Source organism: Salmo salar, chromosome 08 (genome assembly GCF_965601325.2).
Source record: "Salmo salar chromosome 08, fSalSal1, whole genome shotgun sequence".
In the NCBI taxonomy this organism is placed as follows: domain Eukaryota; kingdom Metazoa; phylum Chordata; class Actinopteri; order Salmoniformes; family Salmonidae; genus Salmo; species Salmo salar.
In genome coordinates, this window is record NC_138298.1 from 7,582,501 (window position 1) to 7,593,981 (window position 11,481).

The 11,481-nt window shown below is 43.9% G+C and overlaps 1 protein-coding gene across 3 annotated transcripts in view; it reads right to left on the reverse strand.

Annotated features, from left to right (window-relative positions):
- LOC106609900 (GTP-binding nuclear protein Ran) overlaps positions 1–10,620 on the reverse strand; it is a 14,211-nt gene extending 3,591 nt beyond the window's left edge. The window contains exons 1-2 of one of the 3 annotated variants that reach the window (XM_014208948.3): positions 10,371–10,584; positions 311–369 (exon numbers count right to left, since the gene is read on the reverse strand). In XM_014208948.3, the coding sequence (XP_014064423.1) occupies positions 311–337 (27 nt within the window). In that variant the 5' untranslated portion in view covers positions 338–369; positions 10,371–10,584. Of the gene's footprint in view, positions 1–310; positions 370–3,090; positions 3,320–4,159; positions 7,096–10,370 lie in introns of those variants that run through there. The other 2 variants (XM_082978328.1, XM_082978329.1) reach the window with 2 other exon arrangements.
- Between the last annotated feature and the right edge of the window lie 861 nt (positions 10,621–11,481).

An 11,481-nucleotide genomic window follows, 5' to 3' on the forward strand; every position in this document is an offset into this window, starting at 1 on the left:
AGAACAAATTCTTATTTACAATAATGGGCTACTTGTAAAAGCCCCCCCTCGGCGAACCCTCCCCTAACCCGGACGACGCTGGGCCAATTGTGCACCACCCTATGGGACTCCCGATCACGGCCGGTACTGATACAGCCCGGGATCGAACCCGGCTCAGTAGTGACGCTTCTAGCACTGTGATATAGTGCCTTAGACCTCTGTGCTACTCGGGAGACCAAACTATATAGGTCTAGTAGACTACTTTTGACCTATGGGCCCTGGTAGTGCACAATAGATGGAGTTGGGTGACACAAGACAGTCAAAGACTCACCTTAAATTGTACATCTGGTTCTGCCATAGCGGTCTGTTCTATGTGTTGGTGATTATACGCTGAAATAACAAGAGGAGAAGAACAGGTTGGCAGTGTTTGTGTCCCACCCTTTTCCCTTTATAGTGCTGCTCAAAAGACAGTATCAATCATCAATGTTAGAAGCCACAAGGGGTGCTGCTGGTGTGATGTGGCGTCACAACAACACCTGCCAAAAGCGACTACAGAGAGACAACCATGTCCTATTAGTGTTAACTACTTGAGTAATTCACATATTATTCAGTTATTGATGCTTGGTTGACCGTCTTGGCACTAGGAAAGCAATTTGAATGTGTTTTGTTTGAGACAGGGTGGAGAGAGAGGCTGAAAAGCCAGCCTGGTCTCAGACTAGGCGTAACATTGTAAACATACATCCAGGACACTCAAATTAGTATGATATGTTACATTTGGCATGGTTACATAAGGCAAATATGATAGGAGGGTGGTTGGTCGGGGTGGATAGGGAGTAGAGGTCGAACGATAATGATTTTTCAACGCCGATACTGATTATTGGAGGTCCCCCCCCAAAAAGTCGATACCGATTAAATCGGACGATTTTTATTTATTTATTTGTAATAATGACAATTACAACAATACTGAATGAACACTTATTTTAACTTAATATAATACATAAATAAAATCAATTTAGCCTCAAATACATAATGAAACATGTTCAATTTGGTTTAAATAATGCAAAAACAAAGTGTTGGAGAAGAAAGTAAAAGTGCAATATGTGCCATGCAAGAAAGCTAATGTTTAAGTGCCTTGCTCAGAACATGGGAACATATGAAAGCTGGTGGTTCCTTTTAACATGAGTCTTCAATATTCCCAGGTAAGAAGTCTTAGGTTGTAGTTATTATAGGAATTATAGGACTATTTCTCTCTATACAATTTGTATTTCATATACCTTTGACTATTGGATGTTCTTATAGGCACTTTAGTATTGCCAGTGTAACAGTATAGCTTCCGTCCCTCTCCTCGCTCCTACCTGGGCTCGAACCAGGAACACATCAACAACAGCCACCCTCGAAGCAGCGTTACCCATGTAGAGCAAGGGAAACAACTACTCCAAGTCTCAGAGCGAGTGACGTTTGAAGCGCTAATAGTGCTCACCCGGCTAACTAGCTAGCCATTTCACATCGGTTACACCAGCATAATCTTGGGAGTTGACAGGCTTGAAGTCATAAACAGCGCAATGCATTGCGAAGGGCTGTTTGAATGAATGCTTACGAGCCTGCTGCTGCCTACCATCGCTCAGTCAGACTGCTCTATCAAATCATAGACTTAATTATAACATAATAACACACAGAAATACGAGCCTTTGGTCATTAATATGGTCGAATCCGGAAACTATCATCTCGAAAACAACACTTTTTTTTCCTGTCAGTGAAATACGAAACCGTTCCGTATTTTATCTAACGGGTGGCATCCCTACGCCTAAATATTCCTGTTACATTGCACAACCTTCAATGTTATGTCATAATTACGTAAAATTCTGGCAAATTAGTTCGCAACGAGCCAGGCGGCCCAAACTGTTGCATATACCCTGACTGCATGCAATGAATGCAAAATGACACAATTTCACCTGGTTAATATTGCCTGCTAACCTGGATTTCTTTTAGCTAAATATGCAGGTTTAAAATTATATACTTCTTTGTATTGATTTTAAGAAAGGCATTAATGTTTATGGTTAGGTACAGTCGTGCAACGATTGTGCTTTTATCACAAATGCGCTTTTGTTAAATCATCCCCCGTTTGGCGAAGTCGGCTGTCTTTGTTAGGAAGAAATAGTCTTCACAGTTCGCAACGAGCCAGGCGGCCCAAACTGCTGCATATACCCTGACTCTGTTTGCAAGAGAAGTGACACATTTTCCCTAATTAAAAGAAATGAATGTTTGCAGGCAATATTAACTAAATATGCAGGTTTAAAAATATATACTTGTTTATTGATTTTAAGAAAGGCATTGATGTTTATGTTTGGAGCAACGTGTACCTAAGCGATTATATGCAACGCAGGACAGGCTAGATAAACTAGTAATATCATCAACCATGTGTAGTTAACTAGTGATTATGATTGATTGATTGTTTTTTATAAGATAAGTTTAATGCTAGCTAGCAACTTACCTTGGCTTCTTACTGCATTCGCGTAACAGGCAGGCTCCTCGTGGAGTGCAATGTAAAGCAGGTGGTTAGAGCGTTGGACTAGTTAACCGTAAGGTTGCAAGATTGAATCCCCGAGCTGACAAGGTAAAAATCTGTCGTTCTGCCCCTGAACAAGGCAGTTAACCCACCGTTCCTAGGCCGTCATTGAAAATAAGAATGTGTTCTTAACTAACTTGCCTAGTTAAATAAAAAGGTCTAAAATATATATATATAAAAAATAAAAAAAATGTAAAAAAGAAATCGACATCCAAAAATACCGATTTCCGATTGTTATGAAAACTTGAAATCGTCCCTAATTAAATCGGCCATTCCGATTAATCGGTCGACCTCTACTACTGACTCTGAAAAACACCAAAAGAAAGATGCCCAGGGTCCCTGCTCATCTGCGTGAACGTGCCTTAGGCATGCTGCAAGGAGGCATGAGGACTGCAGATGTGGCCAGGGCAATAAATTGCAATGTCCGTACTGTGAGACGCCTAAGACAGCGCTACAGGGAGACAGAATGGACAGCTGATCGTCCTCCCAGTGGCAGATCACGTGTAACAACACCTGCACAGGATCGGTACATCCGAACATCATACCTCTGGAGCGGGATCAATTTGGAGGTGGAGGGTCTGTCATGGTCTGGGGCAGTGTGTCACAGCATCATCGGACTGAGCTTGTTGTCATTGCAGGCAATCTCAACGCTGTGTGTTACAGGGAAGACATCCTCCTCCCTCACGTGGTACCCTTCCTGCAGGCTCATCCTGACATGACACTCCAGCATGACAATGCCACCAGCCATACTGCTCGTTCTGTAGGTGATTTCCTGCAAGACAGGAATGTCAGTGTTCTGCCATGGCCAGCGAAGAGCCCGGATCTCAATCCCATTGAGCACGTCTGGGACCTGTTGGATTGGAGGGTGAGGGCTAGGGCCATTCCCCCCAGAAATGTCCGGGAACTTCCAGGTGCCTTGGTGGAAGAGTGGAGTAACATCTCACAGCAAGACCTGGCAAATCTGGTGCAGTCCATGAGGAGGAGATGCACTGCAGTACTTAATGCCGCTGGTGGCAACACCAGATACTTATTGTTACTTTTGTTACCCTTTGTTCAGGGACACATTATTCAATTTCTGTTAGTCACATGTCTGTGGAACTTGATCAGTTTATGTCTCAGTTGTTGAATCTTGTTAAGTTCATACAAATATTTACACGTTAAGTTTGCTGAAAATAAACGCAGTTGACAGTGAGCGGGCGTTTCTTTTTTTCACATATTAGATGGGTGATGCAATATTTACACACAATTAAAGTGACTAAGATACCGTAGAATAGTATAGAATACAGTTTATACATATGAGATGAGTAATGCTAGATACGGAGACAATATTTAAGTTGCTAGTGATCCATTTCTAAAAGTGGCCAGTGATTCCTAATCTATGTCTATAGGCAGCCGCCTCGGATGTGCTAGTGATGGCTGTTTAGCAGTCTGATGGCCTTGAGATAGAAGCTATTTTCCAGTCTCTCGGTCCCAGCTTTGATGGACCTGTACTGACCTCGCCTTCAGGATGATAGCGGGGTAAACAGGCAGTGGCTCAGGTGGTTGTCACGCTCCTCTTCGTCCGAAGATATGGAGAAATCGCTGTCGGAAAAAGTGGACCAATACGCAGCGGGCTGCGTGCTCATCATATTTTATTTAAATGTGAACACCATGAAAAAACAAGAATCAATAGACCGACAGGAACAGTTTAGCAGGCTAACATAAAGCAGTGCTAAATCAACAACCCACAAACCCCAGGTGAAAAACACACTCCTAATATATGACTCCCAATCAGGAACAACGATAACCAGCTGTTCCTGATCGGGAGCCACACAGACCAACAAAGAAACAGACATACTAGAAAAACCATACAACACAAACCCTTCTGCCACGTCCTGACCAAAATACTAATACAATTCTCCCTCTGCTGGTCAGGACGTGACAGTACCCCCTCCCTAAAGGTGCAAACCCCGGATGCACCTTAAAAGAACACACAAAAATCCCCCAATACCACAACAACAACAAAAAACAAATACCCCCTAAACAAAAAGGGAGGGAAGGGAGGGTGGCTGCCGTCAAGGACGGCACTTGTGCTACAGCCCCCCGCCCCAACCCACCTACACTGGAGGAGGCTCTGGTTCTGGCCTCCTGTACTCCCGACTGACGACATAGTCTCTTGGTTCTGGACCGTAGGCAGACTCCCTCAGTTCTGGGTTGTAGGCAGACTCATTTGGTTCAACGCTGTAGGCAGACTCACACAGTTCATAGTTAATTTCAATCTCACCTGGTTCCGGGTCGCAGGTAGACTCACCCGGTTCCGGACAGTGGGCCGTCTCCCCCGGTTCCGGACACTCTGGACGAGGCACTGTTGCCGGACACTCTGGACGAGGCACTGTTGCCGGACACTCTGGACGAGGCACTGTTGCCGGACACTCTGGACGAGGCACTGTTGCCGGACACTCTAGGCTGGGCTGACGCACTGGACGCCTGATGCGTGGGGCTGGTAGAGGAGGTACCAGGCTGGATACACGCACCCCAGGACTAGTGCGAGGAGCGGGAACAGGCTGAATAGGACTAGGCTGACTCATGGGAAGCTTGATCCGTGGTGCTGGTACTGGTCGTGCCAGACTGGAGGTACTCACTTCTGGGTTAGCACGAGAGGCGGGTACCGGAAAGACTGGGCCATGGAGGCGCACAGGTGGCCTAGATCGCACCTCCTGCACAACCCGTCCTGGCTGGATGGAACTAGCAGCCCTGTACGAGCGGGGTGCAGGTACAGGGCAAACTGGGCTGTGCAGGGGCTTGATGGTTACCGTGCATAGAGCGGGCGCAGGGTAGCCTGGTCCTAGGAGGCGTACCGGCGACCAGACGCGCTGCGCAGGCATCCTCCTACCAGGCTGGATGCCCACTCTAGGACGACAATTGCGATGGGCTGGAATAGCTCGCACCGGACTGTGCGAGCGTATGGGCGAGATCGTGCGCACTTCTTCAAACTTAGGCGCCCTCCACTCCATACGTTTCTTCCTATAAGCACGGGTAGCTGGCTTAGGACTCACCCTTGGCCCAGCCAAACTACCCGTGTGCCCCCCCCCCAAAACATTTCTTGGGGTTGCCTCTCCTGCTTTATTGGCGCGTATATGGCTTCATACCTTCGCCGCTCTGCCTTGGCTGCTTTAATCTCCTCCGGTGGGAGACGGTAATCCCCAGCCTGATGCCAAGGTCCAGCCCCGTCCAGAATCTGTTCCCATGTCCATTTCTCTCGATAGTCCTTATAATCCACCTGCTCCTTTCTCCGCTGCTTGGTCTTTGTTTGGTGGGTTGTTCTGTCACGATCCTCTTCGTCCGAAGATATGGAGAAATCGCTGTCGGAAAAAGTGGACCAATACGCAGCGGGTTGCGTGCTCATCATATTTTATTTAAATGTGAACACCACGAAAAAAACAAGAAACAATAGACCGCCAGGAACAGTTTAGCAGGCTAACATAAAGCAGTGCTAAATCAACAACCCACAAATCCCAGGTGAAAAACACACTCCTAATATATGACTCCCAATCAGGAACAACGATAACCAGCTGTTCCTGATCGGGAGCCACACAGACCAACAAAGAAAGAGACATACTAGAAAAACCATACAACACAAACCCTTCTGCCACGTCCTGACCAAAATACTAATACAATACTCCCTCTGCTGGTCAGGACGTGACAGTGGTTGATGTTTTTGATTATCTTTTTGGTCTTCCTATGGCATCGGGTGCTGTAGGTGCCCAGGAGGGTGCGAAGTTTGTCCCCAGTAATGTGTTCTGCAGACAGCACCGCCCTCTGGAGAGCTTTGCTGTTGTGGGCGGTGCAGTTGCCGTACCAGGCGGTGATACAGCCCGACAGGATGCTCTCAATTGTGCATCTGTAAAAGTTTGAGGGTTTTAGGTGTTAAGCCAAATTTCTTCAGCCTCCTGAGGTTGAAAAGGCGCTGTTGCGCTGTCTTCACCACGCTGTCTGTGTGAGTGGACCATTTCAGTTTGTCAGTGATGTGTACGCAGAGGAACTTGAAGCTTTCCACCTTCTCCACTGCGGTCCCATCAATGTGGATAGGGGGTGCTCCCTCTGCTGTTTCCACAATCATCTCCTTAGTTTCTTGGCTCCACACTCCCAGAGCCCTCACCTCCTCCCTGTATGTTGTCTCATCATTGTTGGTAGTCAAGCCTACTACTGTTGTGTCGTCTGCAAACTCGATGATTGAGTTGGAGGAGTGCTTGGTCACGCAGTCGTGGGTGAACAGGGAGTACAGGAGGGGGCTGAGCACGCACCCTTGTAGGGCCCCAGTGTTGAGGATTGGCGAAGAGGTGTTGTTAACTACCATCACAACCCGGGGGAAACCCGTCAGGAAGTCCAGGACCCAGTTGCACAGGGCGGGGATCAGACCCAGGTCCTCGAGCTTGATGATGAGCTTGGAGCGTACTATGGTGGTGAATGCTGAGCTATAGTCAATGAAAAGCATTCTTATATAGGTATGCCTCTTGTCCAGATGGGACAGGGCAGTGTGCAGAATGGTGGCGATTGCATCGTCTGTGGATCTATTGGGATGGTAAGCAAATTGAAGTGTGTCAAGGGTGGCAGGTAAGGTGGAGGTGATATGATCCTTGACTAGTCTCTCAACGCATGTAATAATGACAGAGCTAAGTGCTACGGGGCAATAGTCATTTTGTTCAATTACCTTTGCTTTCTTAGGTACAGGGACAATGGTGGCCATCTTGAAGCATGTGGGGACAACAGACTGGGATAGGAAGAGATTGAATATATCTGTAGACACACCAGCCAGCTGGTCTGCGCATGCTCTGAGGACGCGTCTTGGGATACCATCTGGGCCGGCAGTCTTGCAAGGATTAACACGCGTCAACGTCTTAATCACGTCTGCTTAACTATTTATCGGTACATGGAATTGTATTTGGGTTTTCTAATCTTTACAGGAAAATGCCACGGGCACTATCTGATGTATGGAGACATTTCACTGCAGCTGATGTAGAATAAAAAGCTGTGTACATTTGCAAATACTGTGCCAAATCATATGTGAAGAATGCAACAAAGATGCAGAATTATCTGGCCAAGTGCATAAAGTTCCCTCAGCGCTTACAACAAGCAATCTCTGACTCCGTCCCTCTCCTCGCTCCTACCTGGGCTCGAACCAGGAACACATCGACAACAGCCACCCTCGAAGCAGTGTTACCCATGCAGAGCAAGGGGAACAACTACTCCAAGTCTCAGAGCGAGTGACGTTTGAAACGCTATTAGCGTGCACCCGCTAACTAGCTAGCCATTTCACATCGGTTACACCAGCCTAATCTCGGGGGTTGATAGGCTTGAAGTCATAAACAGCGCAATGCATTGCGAAGAGCTGCTGGCAAAACGCACGAAAGTGCTATTTAAATGAATGCTTACGAGCGTGCTGGTGCCTACCACCGCTCAGTCAGACTGCTCTATTAAATCATAGACTTAATTATAATATAATAAACACACAGAAATACGAGCCTTTGGTCATTAATATGGTCGAATCCGGAAACTATCATCTCGAAAACAAAACTTTTTTTTCCTTTCAGTGAAATATGGAACCGGTCTGTATTTTATCTAACGGGTGGCATCCCTAAGTCTAAATATTCCTGTTACATTGCACAACCTTCAATGGTATGTCATAATTACGTAAAAGTCTGGCAAATTAGTTCGCAACGAGCCAGGCAATGAACGCAAGAGCAGTGACACAATTTCATGTTAGCAGGCAATATTAACTAAATATGCAGGTTTAAAAATATATACTTGTGTATTGATTTTAAAGAAAGGCATTGATGTTTATGGTTAGGTACATTGGTGCAACGACAGTGCTTTTTTCGCAAATGCGCTTGTTAAATCATCACCCGTTTGTCGAAGTAGGCTGTGATTCGATGAGAAATTAACAGGCACCGCATCGATTATATGCAACGCAGGACACGTTAGATAAACTAGTAATATCATCAACCATGTGTAGTTAACTAGTGATTATGTTAAGATTGATCGTTTTTTATAAGATAAGTTTAATGCTAGCTAGCAACTTACCTTGGCTTCTTGCTGCCCTCGCGTAACAGGTAGCCAGCCTGCCATGCAGGCTCCTCGTGGAGTGCAATGTAAGGCAGGTGGTTAGAGCGTTGGACTAGTAACCAGAAGGCTGCAAAAACGAATCCCCCCTGAACAAGGCAGTTAACCCCCGTTCCTAGGCCGTCATTGAAAATAAGAATGTGTTCTTAATCTGACTTGCCTAGTTAAATAAAGGTGTAATTAAATAAAAAAATATATAGGCAAATCGGTGGCCAAAAATACCAATTACCGATTGTTATGAAAATGTGAAATCGGCCCTAATTAATCGGCCATTCCGATTAATCGGTCGACCTCTAATGGACATTGAGGAGGTCCAGGGAGAAGGCATGTAAGCCCGAGGAAGACAACCAAAGCTTTAGTTTATAGACTATCATCTTACAGATGTATGTTGAAAACGTTTTTGGGAGTGAAATAATTTAATTACAGTTCAATTCGTAACTAAAACGTTTTTTTTTCTATTGGAAGGATTTAATAATTTGGAATTATGTCTACTTATGATAAGTTAAAATGTTTATGTTTCTGTCTCCATATGATATGGTAAATATATCCAATGCAAAAAATCTACATTTAAATGGTATTAATATTAATTTGCATACATTTCCGTTAATTCCCATATATTCCCACGGAAAGTTTCCAACTCTCAATATTCCCCAAAATGTGCAACCCTACTCTGGAATAAATGAAATTGACCTGGGGAGAGAAAACAAAGGATCCGCTTCCGGGAAGTCATAATGCTGGAAGTTCTTGTGAGGTACCGCCGCTCTTATATCCAATAGTTCTTCCCAGGTGTATGTAATGACACAAAACAATTTCTGAGCTAAATAGCGTTAAAAAAAAAATTGTACATAAACAAACAAAATAGTGGAGAGTTTTCGTAAGAACTAATCGGGATCCTGCCATCTCCGTCAACACATCCTCGGGACTTTTTTTGGGGCAACAATTATAACGTTTGCGTAGAAAATACACTGAACAAAAATATAAACGCAACGATTTTACTGAGTTACAGTTCATTTAAGGAAACCAATCAATATTTATGACACCTTGAGTCTGGACCAGCCCCCCTCCAAATACGGAAATTTCTATTAAAGAAAAATGAACCCGTCATACGAATACAAATGTTGTTGATTTTTTTTAAAAAACGGCCATTATATCTAACGGCCATTACATGTTGCAATGATTTTATTTGCGACACTTTGTCGAATAAACCTGGGCCAATAGAAACCTGCCTACTGTTGCCTTATGGAAGTGGTCCAACTGTATACACCGTTTTGCTGCAGTTATAGCGTGCTATAGTTAAACATGCAATAAGTCCAGTCAAACCGCCTACCCCCCATATTTAGCGAACTACAGCACTTGTTCACGAGGCTTCGCGTCACACTTGGTCCAGTACCTAACAACTTGTTTTTATGAAAACGTACCAAAACAAAAAACTGCTGCATTTACAACTCTGCATGACCACGATGCACTGATAAATCTCAGCTCGAGCAAAACAAGTTGATATGCTAACGTTAGCCACTGTGAACCAACGTCTTCTCTGACTATGCTAACAAGCTATACAACGTTAGCTAGCTAAATAACATCACTCCAAACTTTGTTTAGGACGATGCACGAGTGTCAATACAATAATTCGCATTCTGTATTCACATCTTTGAATTGATGTCTGTGTTTTTGACATGGCTGAGTAAATGTATAATATTTTCAAAAAAAATCTTATGACCACACTTACCCCCACGGTTTCGGATGGGATAGTTAGCTAGGTGCTATTGGCCTTCGATTAATTTAGCTAATGTATGTGACGCTTTTTCTGTCTATCACGTGGTCTCTGACGGTCAACAGAGAAGGTTGTTGATGGTTTTATCAAAGACAGTACAATATGAATATAGGCAGAAACTGCTTCTCCAATAGACGGGTTGTTTGTTAAGCAACAAAACCGAAGGGGGTTGGCCTAGATTGTTGACAACATGTAAACTACACTGACTGAGTGTACAAAGCATTAGGAACACCTTTTCCCACGACAGACTATCCAGGTGAAAGCTGTGATCCCTTATTTGTGTCACTTCAAATAATGTAGATGAAGGGTGAAAATAAGGATTTTAAAGCCTTGAGACATGGATTGTGTTTGTGTGCTATTCATAATATGAATGGGCAAGACAAAATATTTAAGTGCCTTTGAACGGGGTATGGTAGTAGGAGCTCAACAGTTTCCTGTGTGTATCAAGAATGGTTCACCACCCAAAGTACATCCAGCCAACTTGGGCCAGCAAATTGGAGTCAACATGGGCCAGCATCCCTGTGGAAGACTTGACACCTTACGAAAAAGCGCTATAGCATTCCCTTAAGATTCATATAAGAAACCGTATGTTTTGTATAATACCCTATAGTTAGCTTATAGTATGCTATGATATATTATTTTGCTATGAAAATACTATAGAATGATTCTAGGAGTCTCTATAGTGTGTATTTTTGACCTATAATAACTTCAAAATATCCAATAAGATTTCAATAGTGTAAATATTATGCAGTATCTCTATAGTATTCTTCTGAATTTAAATAGCGTTCCTGTATTCTTTTTTTTATAGTATTCCCCTGAAGTTATTGAAAGCATTCCTATAGGCTACTCCTGTCGGGTTTGTAATAGTATTCTAATTGAGGTGATGAAAATTATCCAAGAAAAACATTTCCTGCAAACAAAAACAGAAAGCCAACCAATATTTATTTTAGATTCCAACATGGGTATAGCCAGGTTACTTTTAAAGTAGTGTGAATTTTTGGGATGGATACTTTCAATACATTACATCCATTAAAAACATGTTGCATCTTAGTAAAAACAGACCAGT